The 20,501-nt window shown below is 39.9% G+C and overlaps 1 protein-coding gene across 1 annotated transcript in view; it reads right to left on the reverse strand.

Moving 5' to 3' along the window:
• Positions 1-2,509: 2,509 nt before the first annotated feature.
• The window catches only part of LOC104482925 (macrophage mannose receptor 1), a 38,399-nt gene continuing 20,407 nt past the window's right edge, over positions 2,510-20,501 (reverse strand). The window contains exons 19-31 of the mRNA XM_086742199.1: positions 17,924-18,024; positions 15,702-15,838; positions 14,542-14,656; positions 13,791-13,987; positions 13,191-13,281; positions 11,573-11,805; positions 10,576-10,741; positions 9,243-9,395; positions 8,683-8,799; positions 7,136-7,297; positions 5,007-5,039; positions 3,155-4,372; positions 2,510-2,695 (exon numbers count right to left, since the gene is read on the reverse strand). Of these exons, the coding sequence (XP_086598325.1) occupies positions 4,188-4,372; positions 5,007-5,039; positions 7,136-7,297; positions 8,683-8,799; positions 9,243-9,395; positions 10,576-10,741; positions 11,573-11,805; positions 13,191-13,281; positions 13,791-13,987; positions 14,542-14,656; positions 15,702-15,838; positions 17,924-18,024 (1,690 nt within the window). The 3' untranslated portion in view covers positions 2,510-2,695; positions 3,155-4,187. The remainder of the gene's footprint in view (positions 2,696-3,154; positions 4,373-5,006; positions 5,040-7,135; positions 7,298-8,682; positions 8,800-9,242; positions 9,396-10,575; positions 10,742-11,572; positions 11,806-13,190; positions 13,282-13,790; positions 13,988-14,541; positions 14,657-15,701; positions 15,839-17,923; positions 18,025-20,501) is intronic.

Here is a 20,501-nt window from a genome sequence, read left to right on the forward strand (position 1 = left end):
GGCAAATGTAACATACTTTTCATTCCTCTACCAAAAGTTGGACTATAAGATTTGCAGTGTATAAAATCCTTCTGAGTGAGGATAGTGACAGGTCCTTCTCTGTGTCGAAGGGTTGATGGTTAAAGCGTTGTACTCTAAATAAGGAAATATCCTGTCACGTGGTATTTTCATAACTAGAGTGCACACTGTGAAAACTGCTCTCTTTGTAGAGCAAGTCACTTCCAAAACTGAAGTCTCCATCCTTGTAACTAGAGGTGATAAGTAGAGGGCTGATATTTGGTTTTTTTTCTGGGGCTTTGCTGGTATTATATAGATAGGCCAGTTGTTGGGGTGATACACAGGACAAACTTCTAAAAAAGCAACTTGAACATTGATGACAAGAAACTTGCAGTGAAATAGCATCAATTAAAAACTCAATCTCTGCTATAACCCTTACATCTCAGAAACAAAGGGAGACAAATCCTCACTATTCGATGCATTATGCGTTATTGCTCACTTGAGGGCTAAAATTGTGGGGTTTTTTTCTGCACTATTGCATTGGTTGCTTTGCTCACATTTTGAGGTTGAGCTGCTCATAACTACTGGTTGAAGATCTGAAAGAAGTAAAGATGTTCAATGCTACAGGTTAGCAATAAGCTTCCCTGTGACAGGAGGGAAGCTTACCTGCAATAGTTTTTTCAAGAAAAACGACATGTTCATCTATCTGAGAAATTTCTAACAAGGGTGTTCCAGGCTAAATTGGGAAAGCTGCTCTTAATCTGTGACCAAAGTGCTCATCTGAAGACTTATGTTGGCACGGCAATACTTGTACAACTATGCTGCAAAGCTGCGCTGGCAAATATTCACATGCAGACAAGTCCTACTGTTCCTTCTGTTTATTTACATCAGTGAAATTAAAAGAAGTTGTGATAATGATATTGAAAAAAGCAAGAAGTGAAATAATCTGTACTGATATATATATATATATAGAAGCTGAACAGAAGATGCCATTTGAGGAACAACTATCTTTGCTTTATTTATAAAGTGTTAGGAAAATTACTGCAAGAACTGGCTAAACTTGTTGACTTGACTCTTAGGAAATACTAAGAGAGAAAAACATTTTCAGAAAAAAACTGGCTGGATTTCAGTAAAAGTAGGAGTTGAATAATAGCTATTCTATTTGCAGGTAGCATGTGGGGAGAGCTTAGTGTGAGCAAGGCTTGCAAGAGCAGCTCAAAGTTGTAAAGCTGAGTGCTGCCACAGACAAAGATGGGGTGGGAGAGAAATAGAAGCTGAGTTTACTGAGGAAAACCGTATTTCAGATACATCCAGAATCACAGAGGGTATCTCTAGGGAAAATACCTGGAGGTCACAATTCCTGCCCATTTCCCTCCTTGGCCTCACAAAGTGCCAGTCACGCTCCAGTCCATCCTGGGCTTTAGCCCCACCTTGTGTAGTTGGATGCTTGTGAAGATTCAGCTCCCCAAAGCTGTAGGGTGGTGGGGGGAAATTGGTGCAGACATTGAGGTAGGCTAAAAGAGAGCTGAAGAACTGAGCGCTCCAGAGCTCCTCTTTCACATGACCGACCAGCTTGATGCTGGTTACAAATGTTTTGGGCTCAGTGTCCTGTGTGCTGCATTTCACTTGTGCAATAGCCTATTCTCACCTGTGTGTTAAATTCTTGATTGAATTTGTGCCAAGAAAATAGGAGTCCAGTGCCTAGAAAAGAAACTTCATTAATTTTTATTGTTATTTCTTTTAACTTTTCAGCTTGCTTGGTAGACCCCGTGCAGCCTGGGGAAGGCAAGTTGTGTACTGGGGCTCTCTGCTAAGTTGTTCTATCTATTCCCCACCAAGTGGCTAGTGTCTAAGTTGTATTTGCAGCTCACCTAAACGCTATTTTTTACTGCTTTCCACTATTTTTCTAACAGTTTAAGTTTAGTCTTCTTGCAGATCCCCAGTACAGTGTCATATCATCTGCTGCATTCCTTAGCTTTCAGTTCCTTTTTCTTGCAGTTAAAAATGGCAAGTTGGTGCTTGTTCAAGCTGAATTCAAAGCAGTGGGGAGAGAAGCCCTCCTTGCTGTTGACAATAGAGTTATTGCAAAGACAGGAACACCTCCCTTACCCTTTCCTCTCACTGGACTCACAGAAATCTGAAGATGAAAATTATACTAATAAAAACTTTATTTATTTCAAAGCATTAACAAAAAGAAGGAAGAAGGCAAGGCTGAAAATATTTTAATTCATGTTAGTAAACATACTACCATTAACAATCATCATTTACCAGACTGAAAAAAAGTCCAAAATCTATGCTTGAGCTTCATATCCTTTACTGGTATGAACTGCATTTTCCATAGCATAAAATGAAAATGACAATGTTTTCTAACCCAAAGTTATCTGAGATAAGTATGTGAAGCACTATTTTATAAGTAAGAATAACAGGATACAGCTATAAGGAACAATAAAAGTGCTGGTCTTATGGGATGAAGTTTGTGACTGAGTTACAGATTGCAAGAATTGGGCAGATTGCAAGAATTGGGCAGATTTTATTTTTCAACTTCTCTGCAGTGTCCACAAAGTCCTGGGAATACAGTTCTAAATAGTAATCACGCTTTATTGAACATTCATTCTCAACAGTTGACTTCTACAGTTCTTTTTCAGCATGTTTATTTGTTCTTGATAAGTTATTTACACCAATGTTTTTGCTAAGTGTTCTGGTTCTGGCCAGGATAGAGTTAATATTTACCTGAGCTGGGTGGAGAACTGAAGCTGGTAGCCCCTATGGCTGGGATAGTTAACTAATTAGCTAACAGCTGGGGTTAATTTACCCAAATTAGCCAAAGGGCTATTCCATCCCATCTGACATCATGCTCAGTATGTAAGTGAGGAGGGTGCTGAAGGGAGGCCCCCTGCTACTTGGAAGAGACTGGATGTGGAGATCTGTTGTGAGCTATTGTACTGTATTTGTGTTCCATCACTGTTTTGTTTTCTTCTGTCATTACTGTTAAATTTACTTTTTTGTTCAATCTCAACCCATGTGTTTGTTTTTTTTTTTTCCTTCTGGTTTTCTTTTGTTTGCCAAATCTCCTCCTATTCTCTCAGAGAGTAGGGGGAGTGAGAGAGAGACTGTGTAGTCTGGTCCCCGTCGGGGCTGAACTACGACCCTAAGCCACTTGAGAACGTCTTCATAGAATCATAGAATAGTTTGGGTTGGAAGGGACCTTTAAAGGTCATCCAGTCCAACCCCCCTGCAAGGAACAGGGATATCTCCAACCAGATTGATCAGAGCCCTGTCCAACATAGCCTTGAATGTTTCCAGGGATGGGGCATCTACCACCTCTCTGGGCAACCTGTTCCAGTGTTCCACCACCCTCATTGTAAAAAATATATTCCTTATGTCGATCTACCTCTTTTTATTTTAAAACCATTACCCCTTGTCCTATCGCAACAGATGTCACTAAAAAGTTTGTCCCCATCTTTCCTGTAGGCCTCCTTTAAGTACTGAAAGGCCACAATAAGGTCTCCTTGGATTCTTCTCTTCTTCAGGCTGAACAGCCCCAACTCTCTCAGCCTGTCCTTATAGAAGAGCTGCTCCAGCCCTCTGATCATTTGTGTGGCCCTCCTCTGGACTTGCTCCAACAGGTCCATGTCCTTCTTATGGTGGGGGCTCCAGAGCTCGACACAGTACTCCGGTGGGGTCTCACAAGAGAGGTGTAGAGGGGGAGAATCACTGCCCTCAACTTGCTGGCCATCCTTCTGTTGATGCAGCCTATAGTTTGCTTTCTGGGTTGTGTGCTCTCATTACCAGCTCATGTCCAGCTTTTCATCCACCAGTACCCTCAAGTCCTTCTTGGCACAGCTGCTCTTAATCTCTTCGTCCCCCAGCCTGTGTTGATACTGGAGATTGCCCTGGCCCACATGCTGGATCTTGGACTTGTCCTTGTTGAACCCCATGAGGTTCACTTGGGCTCACTTCTTGAACATGACTGTTAAAAAACTATAATATATATCTGGAATTCCAATTTTGTAAAGTATGCGTGATACAAAATAGACTGCTAGTGCAAAAAAAGAAAAGGGATTTATTTTAAGGTCACAGATATCCTTACTAGACATTTTCTTTTAACACATACATCCTTTCATTTCAGCAAGTATCTTCCTTCTCTGAATTAGTACATGCCACATGACCTGTCCTCACCAATTTTTCAGTCACTGACTGACACATCGTTTTAGAAGTGTTTCATTGCCAGAATCTGTTGATAGTTGGTTTTGTCTTTTTCTCCTGTAGAAATAGGCTGACACGCCAGCTCCAAGAAGAGCAAGAATAGCCAAGAAACTGAGTGGCCCAACAGAGACATGAACAGGTGGATGAGTCTCTTCATTCTTTTCCTTGTCTGAAATGAGTGCATATAACTGTGAGAAACCTTAGTAATTTTTTATTCCACCTACAACTTGTCTCACCTGCCTGAACTTGAAGTCTGTTTGATGCAAAACTGAGCCCTGAATGACTGCTGAGCAGTAGCAAGGTCCCTTTTGCTAAAGCTAATGTGTTTTTAGTGGATCTGGATTACAGTGACATACAATGCATGCAGTGGATGCTCATCAGAATTCAATGAATAATGTGTGCTTTAGATATGGACACGGGATGATAATTATTTGGAAATTAGTTTTGCAATATTTTTATTTCACATTGTTTATAATAATACCTACAGAAGAAATTTGCATATACATCTACCTAGGTTTTAACAGCCAAGTTAAAGTGCTCTGTGCTTGTTCTCAAAGTTGGTCACAAGTTGGGTCACTGCTGAACTTGTCAGCTGAGGGTTAACCCTGCAGCAGTCCAGTTGACCAAGAACAGGTGAGTGCTTGTGTTCACATGAAAGGCAGTGTGGGATTACCCTGAGTCATTTATTTATGCATCTAAGTAACTGTCGGCAGGACTTATTCTCTTAAAGAGGGTGATTTGCGAAAAGTAGATTTAAGTACTTGTATTTAGATTTTTGTTAATTTTCTTGTGAAAGCTCTTACCTTTTTGCTGTAGAGGACTCCCACTTGGCTCAACTTCAATGAATACCAGAGAAAAATAATATAACACTTCATTAGAATTCATAAGTTTGACTATTTCACTGAAATTATACAGGAGCAAACCCCCCCCTGAAGTATTACCATTGCATTAATATCATATGTGTCTGTTATAAAAGGCAATATAAGTGAGGTAAAAATGTATTACTACAGTTTTACCTTCCTACTTAATCTTACCAAACTATAATATTAATTTAAAAGTTTATATTGTTTTATATCCACCAACATTTAAATGCAAACTCTTTTCTATGTTCAGTTAAAAATATCTTATCACATTTTTCCTGAAATATTAACTTTAATTTACTAAGAACATGATGTACAACTCTGGAGATTAATTTCACATAGCACATTCTAGGAAGCTCTGCCTGTCCAGCAGGATTCTGCTGCTACAATTAAGCTTAAGATTCTTTAATGTCTTCCCTAGAAAATGCCCTGTGAATCAAGGCTGTAATTTTCCCATGTGCCTATGTGTAAGAGAGAGACAGAGAGAAAGAAAAGACTTTTATAAACTCTCTTTTTGTTGTTGAAGAGGTGCAAAAAATGTTTGACACCCAGAAAGGAAGAAGAATTAAACATACTGGGTGTTCTTATAAAGTAAGAAAAATTACTCAAATTAGGATTCCCTAAATGGTCAAGAAAACATTTATCTTCTTCATTCATTTACATTACAGTTTGGAAACAAACTCACTACCCACAGGAGAAGTTATAAAGGTAAAATGTAAAATGAAATGAAAGCAAAGCAGAATTTAAAATTTATGGGAACTAAGCAACAGTAGCCCCTACTGAAGCAGGAAATATGTGCATATCAGAGCATCTTACAATTCAATGGATGGATTTCAGTGCTTCCTTATTATTTTAGTACTGTATGGGATGGAATATAATTTAGATGTTCTTAGTAAATCTTTAATGGGGATTAACTGATTTACTGCCCTGGGCATGTGCTGATTTAAGCATGGAAATTAACAGTGCGTGGGAGATAACTGTTTCTTGGTTACATTTGAGTTTGTTTTTTAATTAAAGATTACACTTGAAAAATAATTAAAAACTAAGCCCAAAATTTCAATTATTTTTTCAGAGAATTACTGTGTCTTGTGATGTCTTTAATATTGAAATCATGTCCTTTCAACTTTTCATCCAACCAAAGATTGGAATTGTTTTACACAGGAAATGAGGTTTTCCGCGTAGGACAGAGATGTTCCCCGTGATTTACTGGGGACAATGCACAATGCAAAAGCTGGAAAATTAAACCTGATGTCACAGCTAGTACAAAAGAAAGTACACAAAGGAAAGATTTAAAGATGCAGCCTACCATTATTTTTTTTTTTAGGTAAGACTGATTTAAGCACCTAACTTGAGAGAATGTAATGATAGTGCTTTCTTTCAGGCAATTATATTTTTTGTATCTCCACTTGAGAATACAAGGGGGAAAAAAAAGCAGTATTACTTGTGATTTTTTACCTCTGAAATATCAGTCTGGCATGTATAGTATTGCATGAAATTTTCCAGAAATTCTGATAGGACAGCTTCTGTAGTGAGTTTCTTCAAGTGAAAGTCATTTAATAGGGAAGTACACCTTATATTATTACTGCAACACAAACAGCTGGCCTTTTTAGTATTCCTGAGGCATTACTGACTTAAAGTTGTTGAATCAAGCCAAATATGAAGCTATTTTTTTTTTTGTGTTGGACAGTAGTATAGTTTTTGAGTACAACAAGCTTGATTACTCATATTAATTCCTCGTTGCAAGGGTATAATGACTGTGATAATATTTAGGTCCTGGAAAATCGTAAGTTTTCAAAAGTGGTTGACGGATGCCATACCAATGCCTGTGTTAAGTATTCAAAAGTTTTCTGAAAGTCTCATTTTCAACCTAGGGTGTATACAGCACGTTACCAAATTACCATGTAAGCACAGACAGTGCTATGAAGAGCTTGCAGTCTGCGAAAACAGGCACCTACAAATATTTAGAAAAGTGGGATACAGCAAACCAAACTGTCAGAAAATACTTCCAGGCATGTGGTAGAGGGCTGTAACAGTTTCTAGTAAACAGATCTGCTCTGTCACTAAGGACTTACCTTTGGGCTTTTTGCAGATAAATCCTTTTTCAGAAGAGCAATCAATGTTGTCCCAGTAACCAGATGGTGCAGTCATTTCGACACAGTGATGCTCCACACTGGACTCTTTCTCCCCCCAGTTGACAAAGTCCAGTGCAGCATTGTCTAGCCACAACCACTGGCCTAAAGAGCAACATACAAAGTAAAAAAAAAAAGTTTGAAACATATCTCATGAACATTTCAACTCTGTTCCTGTGCTTGACCACACTCTTGGTAAAGAAATGCTTCCTAATATCCAGTCTAAACCTCCCCTCATGCAGCTCTGAAACATTCCCAAGCATGCTATTACTGGGTACCAGGGAGAAGAGATCAGCACCTCCCTCTCCACTTCCCCTCCTCAGGAAGCTGCAGACAGCAGTGAGGTTGTCCCTCAGCCTACCTTTCTCCAAGCTAGACAAGCCCAGAGTCCTTAGCCACTCCTCATAGGACATTCCTTCCAGCCCTTTCACCAGCTCTGTGTATTAGAGTGATAGTGAACTAAATGAGTAATTTTCCAGTACCACTCTCTGACAGAAAGTTATGAACACACAGGCAGGCTCTGTTTGGTGCTTTGGGAACATCTACAGTCATGCTGTGTGTTGCTGGATCCAGGATCTGCATGGACACTTGGCCACTACCACCACTAGAAGCAGGTTGTAGATCAAAGCAACGTATGTTACATAGAGAGAGAAAGGGGGAAAGAGAGAGAGGGAGGGAGGGATATTTATATAGATAATTTTACAGTTATTAAGCAAATTTACAAAAGCACACCTGAATCCTCCATATTTTGATAGCTGTTTCGCTTTTACAGTTACCTCACTTAGGAAAAAGATTGGTCCTTGTCAGGGACAGGTCAAGTCACCATGTCAAGCAACACTTTTGTTACAGGAAAGTGTACTGAAGCAGTATCAGCTTGTTTTGTGGAGACATTGATAGCTTCCAACAATTATTGTGATCATTTTGCACTTTTTGACTATTGGGTTGACTTCAACTCGCATTCCGGGTCTGAGATTTTTCTAGCATTTCCAGGGTGGTAGTGAGCAACTTGATCTGGCAGTCAGCCAAAGAATTCAGCCTAGTTTTGTAATCCACATTTATCACCATGGGAGGGCTTAAGTCAACAACCTGGCAGAGATATCCTGGGCAAGGCACAGCTCAGAACAAATCTGCTGGCTAAAATTTGAAGGTTGTGTCAGAAAGGCAGAAAGCTCCTTTTCCTCCTGGATCATAGCTGGATTATAAGGTTGTTACTTCCTCTTGACACCTTCACCTGGCAACAGAATCTTCCTTGTAGTGTTCATTTCATTAGTGTAAATTATCTGCCAGCTCAGGTGACTTCTAAGATAAGGTTTCTGTAGTGAATAGCAAAGGCCATCCTATTGCCATTAACTTTATCTCTCTATATGTTGCTGTTATGCATTAAAAAAGAAAAATAGATGCTCTGTTGTTGCGGGTTTTTTTAAACGTATCCTCAATTTTCTCATATTAGTACAGCATTTTAAAATTAAATATTAGAAGTAAGACATTACCATCCACATTTCGGTGAAGTCCTATCCAGAAGCCTCCTACTTTCTTTCCAAGTGGTTGTACTGTATGGATCAGAAAGTCAGATTCGTCCATGTTTTCCACTGAAACCAAGGTAGCACCTGAAAGCCATTAGCAAGCAAATAACCATAACCTACACAAGCAACTGCTGGAATGACCTCCTCTTTCAAGTCTATGCAAACAATAACTTTTGAAAGTATTATGCACATTGCTCTGTTGGCTTCCCCATTGCTTCTTGCAGAGGACAAAGCCCTGGAGGTGCTTAGTGGCCGTGCCCCCCACCACTGCCCCCAGGATGGTGCCCCAGAAGCCAGGAGGTGATGGGAAGCTCTACACCTGGCAAGGCTGCAGCCTCTGGGAGGAGAGACGGCTGACGGAAGTTGCTTGCATCATTTTATTTTCATTGTTGCAGGTTTAGAATAGCTTGGTAGGTAAATAAAGTATTTCTAATGATTTTATTTTTAAATCAATGTTTTTACATTTTAATGTGAGTTTTGCATAAACTTTTCTACAAATCTCTTCAGCTGATAATGGAGGCTCTCACCTAACCGAGCACACTCGAGGGAGGCCAGTGCCCAGCTTGTCTCAGCTGATGCTTCGAGGTAGTAGCAGTGGCCGTGGTAGGGGATCCAAGCCTGGAAATCAGCTCCTTCGGGGCAGTCTCCAGGCAGCTGAGCAGGATCAGTAGGAGCTATAGCTAAAGAAGCCATATGGTGTGAAATTAATACTGCATTATGAGTAACCCATGAGGTAGGGTATGTGTGTGAATAGGGTGGGATTTCTCTCACTCAGCTTTAACTACCTGGACTTCTACTCCTGACTATTTCTACAGGCCCCCAGTTCAGACAACAAGGAGACCCAGGCAGTCAAGAGTGTGAAACATCTCTTTCTCCAATCACATTTCTTAGGACAAGGAAACAAATCACATCCTGCAGCATCTAACTGTCTTGGCAGTACTGTGAGGAAAGCAAACCCTGAGGGATGATACAGGTCTCAAATTTGCATTCTCACAACACAGAAAGCTGTTGTAGGTTAATGAATCATTGATACCACAGTCCCCTATTGTATGGCTGCCTGGCGTGTGTATGTTGTTGCTTTATATAAAGGAGCCATCAGTGGAGCATACCTCTGCCAAATCAGTCTCTGTTTCTGATTCTATGTGCAACTCCAATTCACTTCTATTGGTCTGTGGTTCTTGCACTGCATATGCAGACCAAATGTACGGCTGAAAATGTTAACTTGGAAGCCACCTTCAAGAGGCAAAATCTATCTTGAATCTCACATCAGGAACAGACTATATTATGTACCCTTAAAACCTCAAGGAGAGAAAATGACACAATTCTACAGAATCGATAAGCAAACATACCTTGGCATACCTCTACAAAGAGTTAAAGTATCATTCACATTCCCAAGGCTCTTACATCTACATCAGAACTGCTTTAGCTTTAGCAAGTGAGTGGGAGTGAAACTCTCGCCTGTATTTTGGCTTAGTGGCACCTGCATGTGAACTTATCCAGTTGTTTCGGTCCATAGCCTGTGCACATTCACAGCACTTACTTATATTACACACAATCTCAATGTGATTTATGCTCAGATCTCAGAAAGAGCAAAATACCTTGAAGACAGAGCTTAATCTTATGCAAAGTTATGAATACCATGAAAGCAGTACAATCATATCCATTTGCACAAGAGGACTTCCTGTCCCTGAATTCATATATCATCAAAGAACAAACCTCCATATACTGCAAGGGGGTAGATGATATCTTGAAGCATACTTCTCTGAGGGTTTTATCCCAAGATAGAGTAAAGTCTCTAGAGTTAGACAGACTAATGGAATTAGGAGTGTGTCTTTAAAATTATTACATTCATTTGCTTACCATCTGATATTTTACAAATTGAAAAGTAGCTTTCATTGCAGGATGCTGTTTTCCAGCTACCATCAAGATCTAGATAAACACAAGCATCTTTCTCCTTTGGCTCCCCTGCTGCCCATTTAGTATATCTGGTTTTCCAGTTATCAACCCATTTGTAATAGCTGCCAGTCTGAAAAGAAATAAATTCTGGTAATAGAGGTTTTTACATAAAAAAAAAGATCTGACACATAAATATAGTATTCTATGTCCATTTGAGTTTTTCAGGAAAAAAAAAAAAAGCCCTGTGCTGCTCTAGTACTTTAAACACCATTCACTGTTCCATGAGATGTCGCGGGATGCTCTGAATTACGCAAAAACTACATATGAACAGTGTTCAATGGTGCAGTGCTGTGGGGAGGGTTTTTTGAAAGTAACACAAACTTCTAAAACATGGTAAGAAACTCAAATGAGACCATCTTAGATCATTTAGAAAATCCCCTATCAAGAGAAGCAATTACAGATAATTTTTCCCCTCTACTCTGATTTGAATTAAGACTGTAAACCATTTGGTGAGTAAAGATTACTTGACATTAAACAGCCAAAATAATCTTCAAATATTTCTCTAATACTCATAATAACTTTAATTAATGTAATAATAGTTATAAGTAGCTGTATATATGGCAGGAAGTTAGACTTTCAGAACAGCTGATGATTGCTGCACAATAGCTGCACATCCTGGCTTGTGACTCTCAACCTGCATCTTTATTTCTTCTGCCATTTCTAGAGCTTTCTGTTTTCATCTATTGCTTCCTGCTTAACCTTTTCTGTGACTCTTCACTCCATTTTGTACATGAAATTATTTGGTAACTCTAACAGGACCACTAGAAATCCATGCATATACACAGTGAAGCCTTTTGGAGGATGGTTGCTTTGGCATTGTTATAAATTGGGCATCCAGCAGGTCTATAAAGAGCAGGAGAGCTCACCAAGCACCTGCACCTCCCATCTGTCCAGCACTTACCATATTGCTGTTAAGACCAATCCATACAGGTTTTCTGTATTTCAACATCTGGATCCACAGGAATGAATGAATGTAGGCATCTGAAATGCTGGCAAGTTCTGCAGATTTGTCTTGACAGTTTTTCCTGGCCTCTTCCCATTGCATTTCAGATGAGATGATTGAATAGCTACTGTCACCATAACGGGCAAAGCCAGAGGATGGATTTGTTGTTGGTACTTCAGACTCTGTGGGAACTATGGAGAAAAAGACTGGATGCAGAAACTTACAACATACCGCTCATTTCTAGCATGAAAGCTATCAGAAAAATAGGTCAAAATGTCCAGTATTAACAATAAGTCAAAATTTTTATTTAAGCTCATGAACAATTTGTTAATTAAAAAAAAAAAACAACCAAAAAAACCCCAAACCAAACTAAAACAAAAAAAAAGCCCAGAAGAAACTTGTTTAAAACACAAACCAGATTTGTTAATGTAAAAAGCAGAGTGAAATTTTGGATGCCCTCGAGTAGAGAGTATGCTTGCTAAAGGCCTGACTCAGGCAGACTAAGACTCATAAATTAGATATTTGAGTTCCTGTGCTTTAAGATATTTTGACTAAATCTGGATATCTAAGTATACGTCTATTTCAAATCACTAGTGGAAAGTATTTAGGGATAGACATTTAAGGCATTTACTGTTGTACTCTGTTGTGACAACCTGGGAATTTGGTACTTGATGCTAATTGACTACCACTCACCCAGTCTTGACTCAAAGTCCTTAGCCTGTCCGTGAGGGCTGCCTGAATGTTGCCTGCATGTCTGAGTCACGCAGTGTCTTCTTCCACCCTTGGGATTTTAAATGTATAGAGAACAGCTGTAGCTGGGATTAAACTTGATAAAAATGCCTCCCTAAAACTGTATGTTTGCTCTCTAGGGAGAGTGGGTTCTTCCCAGCAAGTTAGCTGTGCTGAGTGAATAGGCTGCAGGAGTGCAGGCTGCAGGGAACAGGTTTTACTAATGCTGTAATAAAGGTGAGGCAAAACTCTTTTGTGGTTTGTGCTTTGCCTTCTCTACTTCTATTATGTGGCTGGGCAGTAGGGATTTGCATAATTACAGTTCTACAGCAGAAGAAATCAAGATTCATTAGTCATTTGGCTGTAAAAAACAATATTCTTCTACAGTAAAGCCACAGTCAGGAGTCTGTACATTTTAATAGACGTCATATGGCATTCAGTAGAAATGTTAAGAGAGGATTAAATGCTTTGCTCAGAGACAGCCAGGACTATGGAGGGATCACTGTAAGAGTATGGTTTTATACTGCACTTTTAGAGGATGCCTAAAAGCCTCATATTTCACTGAGAAAAAAATCAGTTTTGATTTACTTTTCTCTAGTGTACATCATGTATGTACAAATGTACATCATTTCGGTACAAAACCCCAATTAAGACAGTGGTTCCTCTCCAGCAATTTCTGTGCAATAAATTGTCCTTTAAAAATAGTATGGTCTTAAAATTGGTGGAGCTCTGGAAGCCAGAGAGACTCAGAATGAGACTCAAAGCTGAAAGGAATCGCATTGATTTATATATTCAGCTTGTCTGAGATAGTTATTCCATTTAGGAGACTGGGTTAAACAGAACTCACGTGAATTCATCTGGCATATATAGCCTCTCTCATTGTCACAGCTATCATCTCTCCATTTCCCATCTGGCTTCATGATGAAGACACAATCTGTCTGAAGGAGAGAGGAAGATACATAGCCATTAAAAAAGGTGGTGAGCTGAAGCTCCTGTATTCCTAGTGCAAGCTTGATGGCAGAGAAAAGAAGAGAGGTGCTCATTGAGCACTTATATCATTAGTTCATATTTCCTAGGTTTCTGAAAAACAGCTTGACCTGGTATTTACTAGTGACTCCTTAAATTTGAACCAGACTTCCACTGCTGCCAGTCAAGGTCTGAAAGAAAGGTGTATAAAGGTCTATAAGAAATAATCTTACCAGTTTTATTAAGAATCTTTTAATGACTACAGAAATTACAAGGGTACCTGTTAGATGTCTTCTCAGTTCTGATCTACAATTATGTACAGCTGCTTCAAAACATTTCCATGAATGAGAAAAATAATGTCAGAACTATTATTAAAAGCACTAGTCTGAATTTATCTCAGCTGAAGCAGAAAGTAGGCACTCCTTATCGGTTTTTTGTACTCATTATCAAGTTATCACTGTCAGATGTCTTTAGTAACAACCTCCACAGTGATGTCTGTCAACGTTTCAAAGTCGTAATAGTCAAAGTAGTTTTGTTTCCTTTCTGGTGCACCATTAACCCAGTTGGTGTAGGAAACAGTGCTTCCATCTGTCCAAAGAAATGTGGACTCTTCGTTGATATCATTCATCCCAATCCAAACATTAGTCATGGCATCCTTTAAATGATAGAAGAGGAAAGCTGGAGGGAAGCAAAGATTTCTCATTAAGGAAAGCTCGTCATGACTTACCCAAAACAGGAAAATTTGCAAAAGCTCAGAACTGGGGCCGTGTTAAAAGGTTAACATTTCCCACTACAGACCCCATCTGCCTTTAACTAAATGTTTAGATAAGCATCTGTGGAAACGTGTGTTACACAAGCATTAAAGTTAAAAAAAAAAATAGCCAAAAAGAAAACTCTTGAGCAAATTAGAAAATGTCCCTTTCCCCACTATGTATGCACATGTAGCATTCCAGCAAATCATATTGCCAGTGAGAGAGAGAAAATACAGATGTCTGTTAGTTTGAGGGGTCTGTGCAACCACACTCTAAACAGACTGGAACTTTCATAAAAACTGAGCAACTGAGAGAGTTACAAACAGACAATATATTTCTTATATGCAATAGTTTAGCTATTTTTTCACACTGTGGGGTTAAAACCAAACATAAACTGACCGTAATCTATTTTGGAGAGGATAGCAGTTTCTTTAATGGGATATTAACGGTTTTTGCTTTCAGTAGAGCCCATATATGTACCTTGCACTTGTTCATTTGCTATGGTAGCCAGGTTTCCTCCCAAATCTATACAAGCATCTCGTGCAGCATGCCACATGAGCTTTCTTGTTACATTGGAAGCAAATATTTTGAAACACTAGAAAAAAAGCAAGCACTTCATTCAAACTAGCAGAGGTGGGAACTGTTGTTTGTGACTAATATCAATTAGCTATAGGATGTATATTTCTCCAGAAAAAAAAAAAGAAACCTGGGCTAGAATAAATGACAGAGCTCAAGAGTAGAAAGTATGTATGTCTACCCAGGTAGCTGCCTGCTTAGCCCCTTTCATTTCACAAAGTGTAATCCAGGAGTCTAGTAACATCTGAACTGATTGTAATGGTCTCAAGTACGTAATCCACTTTCACATTTTTATCTGCCTGCTTCCTGCAATAGCAGAGGGATCATTTAAAACCAACAAAATGTGGCTTTGGATGACAAAGCTGCAGGGCATGATCTCTACTGTGCCTTATCCTGCTTCCAATGACTGCGGTTACAACTGTTCATACCACCAAAGTGTATGAAATATCCTTTGACACATTGACCTAACATTCTGAGGACGCAATAGTAGCACAGTGGAGATGAAGTAGACAAAACAACCTTTGGCAAATGGAGCTTCAACTCAAATTGGTCCAAATTCTTCTGTTACAGCAATGAGGACTTCCAGACCATGTCTGAATGTAAAATTATACTCAAAACAATTGTAGTTTGGCATCGTCTTTCTGAACTCAAAGTTTTGGGAACACAGTGCAAGACAAAGGGATTGCTCAGATATATTCTCTTTATGCCATTCCACCTGAAGGGCCTTTTTTTCCAAGACTGACCATTACAACTTGCAGTTTCTAACATAGATATATAAAACAGGACAGGAGGATGGCTTTTCTGAAACACTAACAGTGTATTTTAAGCCTGCCCAAACTATGTTCTCTGAAATTTATTCAGCATACATCTACTTTTACTGTATTTCTCTGCAAAGTTAAGTGTCTATAGTTACCTCCAAAAAAGCCCAGCCATCCAGCCAGCATGTGCTAACTGGATAATTACCCTCCAGATTTATTTTGTTATCATAAAAAGCATATTTTTTGCAGTTCATCTTTTAGGTTCCACTGCTTTACAAAAATTACTGAAGGTAATTGTTGACATACCTTGTTGTTAAAAGAAAACCAACTTTCTGGACATCCTCCAGGAGGTAATGGAGAAGCAAACGTTGAATTAATAGAACTGTTGTGTTTTTCACATACAAATTTATTGGAGGAACCACAGTTTACATCATTCCACAAGCCTAAAAATAATTAGATTGAATAAGCAAGACAAGATGTTATAGTATTTATAACAATAAATGTTATAGTATTTATAACAATAAATATCTCTACTGTTCAGATCGTAAAAGTGAGTAAGAGAGTCACGCACTACATTTATACACTCAACTATTTTTTACAAACAGAAGATATTTATGGACTTCAGCTGCTCAGTACTGTTAGCTACTGGGCTACTGTCTAGTAATTGAAAAAAATAAAGGACTGAGGAAAAAAGTGCCAGTAACTCAAAAGAGATGCTCTGTTCATCAATTAACTTCACTCTAGTTTCTTCACCTCCCACCCCCCACCCATCAAACAGTCTGAGTAGGAGAATTACAGGAGAAAGAGGATGAGGAAAAAAATGCCCCCCCCCCCCTTTTTTTTTTTTTTTTTTTTTTTTTTTTTTTTTTTTTTCCCTTTTTAGTAGAACACAGTGTTCTGTGTTTTATATTTCAGACTGCAGCTTGATCTGAAGGCAAAGTAACAATGGCAGCTTTGAATGAGCCAGCTGAAGCTCTAACAGCAGCACAGCTGTAGCCCCTTGTGCTTCATTTGAACTGCCTGGCCCTTCTGTTCCTCAGCCAGGGCTCTCCACAGTGGGCATACCTGTTCATGGTTTTTTTCAAGCTAAGGCATCATCACATTGCAGGCAGCAAGGGAAATACACCAGCAAGCAAATTTGAAAAGAAAATGGATCAGAAAATGATGAGATAAGAAATACCAGATCAATCTAAGGGCACAAACAAGCATTATGAAATATGTGCCATCTCCTGGAGGGCAACATCGCAAAATAACGTAATGTTATCTAGGAATTCAGTTTGTGGATTAAAATACCACATTTCAGTTGTCAAGGTATACTCTAGGTTTCTAAGCTACTGGAGCTACTGTAGTAGCACTGCAGTTCACTGGAGAACTAGGGCAGGATTCATTTGTCTGAAGGAATGTGCTTAGTGCCATTTGAGAGGCTATACAAGGTACTCACAGAGAGCTGACAGATATGGCACTGTTTCTGTGGGAAACTTACAGTCAGGTGGGCTAACTTGAGAACATCACGGGTGGCTACAGTCACCTACATGTAGGCAACTAAATACTACACCACAGTAATCTGAATTCCTCTACAGTCTGCACAGGTGGGATCTCCATTTGACTATAATGAGACTTCAGAGGTCTAGCTCACATTAGCTACCTTTTGTTGTCAACTCAAGCTTAATGCTCCCCTTATGGTCCAATTCAGTCACCCACATGTAAATGTCTAGCATCCTCTGAGACAAGCTCAGGAATGCTGAACCATCTAAGCACAGCTGGTAGATATCACAGGGACTGGTGGGATAGCTGCCCCTTTCTGCATCAACAGCTAAAGGAGGAGAGATGCATCTCAATCAGACCAGATGCCTGTGTTTAGAAAAGTGAATCTTGTTCTTAGTGTCTTCATAGAAGGGCAGATTTTCTGGTGGGATTACCGAGTGAATTATTTATAAAACATAAATTGAGTGATTCATTTCCTTATACATATATTCCTGAATTCCTATTAGCCTCAGCTATGTTACAGAAGTACAACCAAGAGGAGAATTAGCTGTAGGGTTTGCAAGATATTTACATTTAAGAGTACTTAAGCATGTAAGACAGTCTTAGGTCATTAGCTGTATTTGTCTCTTTCCTCTCCTCATTGGCTTGTACCTTCAACTCCCCTATTTCCTGCAGCTGTCATAAATGTTTTCATGAGTTCATAGGAGCAAAGACTGACCCCACTTAACTTTTTACTTAGAGAACTACTGGAAAGCCCTGCATAAATTTAAATGTATTATTTAATTTATTATTTATTCTAAAGCCAGACAGAGACATCTGCATTAAATTACAGATGGTACTGAATTCTCCCTATTGTAAGGACGCAGACTCTTCCATGATTGGTGGTTACACCTCCTACTGTGTCTTGTTGGCTTGTCACTGGAAAGGAAATGCAGAAAACAGCCATAAAAGATTGTATGACAGTTGACAGAAGTTGTTTGAAAGCACCGGTTATAATGCAAGCAGAGACAAGTAAAATCTAATAGTTTAGCCTTGTTACTTACCTTGCTTTGACAGCATTACCACGCAATTTTCCTCATTATTTGCAAAGTTGGGTTCATTAGGAGCCCAGGCCACATAGGTTACTGGAGTCCCATCTATCCAGCTTAAAGAAAAGATACAGTGTATTAATTAATACACTTCAATTGTGAGATGAGAATTCTAATTAACATCTCACAATTAAGAAGGTCCATGAGCATAAATGGGAACTGGCTAAAACTGGAAGGACTGTTACAGATTTTCCTCTCCTTACTTGATCATTCTAATTTGAAGAAATTTATGTAAAATATTACTGGTTGCAAAACAGAAAAAGAAAACACCAAGTGTATTTTCCTTTGACAGGCAGGAGTAATCAGACATCATTTAATACCAGAAACTATCTTCAGTTAGCCATAACATGTAATACAGAGAAAAATATTAAAATTTTTATTTACCTTAACTGATTTCATTGTATCATCTAGTTAATATTATGCTCCTCAGTCTGAGCATTTCTGATGTTTTCATAAGTGCAAACAAGGACAAAAATACTTTTCTGCAGATTTTACTCTGAAGAGAAATATTTCTGTAGGTTATTTCTTTTAAGTCTTATGTCTGGAAACTAATGGGCATTCTGTCAGCTTTAAACCCACACTTTCTGAAGTATCAACACTGACGATTTTTCTTTATGCTTGCATGCTTTTTACTTTAATACATTGCTATTGAAGAAAGAAGAGGTTGACACTGCATTTTAATCAATATTTCTGAATTTAGGTCACTCAGCCTGAAGTGGGCAATAAGTTCAGCTTCCTCATCTGTCTCTTGCTGCTGATGATACACTTGATCTAAATAAAGGAGATGCTCACTGGACCCTAGCAATGCCCTGTCTTCCTAATTTGTGTACTAAATCAGGAGGTTAGACTCATGCACCTACTCAGTCACTACTGACTTGTCTCTCCGCACTCCTCTTCTGCCCTTTCTAAGGTTACTGATTTACAGACACTCAACAGCGGCATTAAAGGAGAAAAGTGTTGTGGTTTTGTTTAGTGAGGGAGGGCCTAAGGTGGTAGCTTCTGTAGGAAACTGCTAGAAGTTGCTCCCCTTTGTTCAGTGGACTTGGCCAGGCCTAGGGCAGACCCGCTGCTGGCCAAGGCCAAGCCGATTGGTAGCAGAATGTCCCATGATAACGCCTCTGCAATAACGTATTTAAGAAGGGGAAAACAGAAAAAATAAAAGAGAGGAGAAGATGTGAAGAAGCTGAGCAGGACCAGAGGCACAGAGGGGGAGGCGCGGGCCTCGTGGGCCTTGCAGGCCTCACCCTCTGGCCTCTCGCCAGGCAGCCAACTGGGCCCGACTCAGCCCAGCCCGGCTGCAAGAGGTGGAGAGGAGATGAGCTGGATGATGATAAGAAGTTCTGAGAGGCGTCTGCCAGCCTGTTGTGAAGAACTTTTCTTCTGAGAGAAACAGCTGCAGACGCCATGGCCAGTGAAGAAGGAGGGGGAGGAGTAATGCGGCTCCTGGCCAAGATTCCCCTGCAGCCTGTGGTGACGACCGTGGTGGAGCAGGTTGTCCCCCTGCAGCCCATGGAGGTCCACGGAGGGGCAGAGATCCACTTGGAGCCCGTGGAGGACCCCACACCAGAGGAGGTGGATGCCTGAAGGAGGCTGTGGCCCGTGGAGGGCCCACTGGGGCAGCCGTTCTGGAGAGACTGCACTCCATGGAAGAGATGACCCACGCCGGAGCAGTTTCCTGAAGGACTGTGACGTATGGGTGGGACCCCACAATGGAGCAGGGGAGGAATGTGAGGAGTTCTTCCCCCGACTATGAGGCAGTGGCGTAAAACAAGGCATAATGAACTGACTGCAATCCCCATTCCCTCTTCCCCCCTGTGCCGCTCGGAGTGGGGAAGGTAGTACAGATAATGTTAAGCTCGGGAAGAGGGAGGGGTGAGGGGAGGAGGGGTGGGGGGAGGTTATCTTGTTCTCTGTCTCATTATCCTGCTAGTTTTAATAAGAAATGAATAGTTTTCCCCAAGTCAAGTCTGTTTTGCCTGTAACCAGTAACTTTAAGGATTTCTCCCTGTCCTTATCTCAAACCTCGAGCCATTTTTTCTTATATTATCTCTCTCTATTCTCTCGGAGGGTGGGGGGAGTGAGAGAGAGACTGCGTAGTCTGGTCCCAATCAGGGCTGAACTACGACAAAAGGTTAAATTCAAATATCCTCTAACCCTGTTTCAGGTCAAGATTAGAAGCATGTTCTTTCACCTCCCAGATATGTCCTAACTAGCAGATGGGAAGGCAGGCAGTGTCAGTATCATAGTCTTCAGTATCTTTTACTTTAGTTTTGAGTTTATTTGTGTTGTGGTTTTTTGCAATATTTGTTAATTTTACTGTACTGTAAACTTCTGCTGACTTTTCTCCTGGAACAGGAGTTTGAAGAGGCTACCCTAAAAATCTCTGTTAGAACCAGCTTTTGTACTCACTGTACACATCTTCCTAATTCTGGAGGGCCTCTCTGAAGCTGTAATGTATAGATAAAAAGCATTAAAAAGCAAGGCTGTACAGTATGGAGCGTATTTTGAGTGTGTGTGTGTGTGGGTATAAAAT

Source organism: Chlamydotis macqueenii, chromosome 2 (genome assembly GCF_036417535.1).
Source record: "Chlamydotis macqueenii isolate bChlMac1 chromosome 2, bChlMac1.mat, whole genome shotgun sequence".
Lineage (NCBI taxonomy): Eukaryota > Metazoa > Chordata > Aves > Otidiformes > Otididae > Chlamydotis > Chlamydotis macqueenii.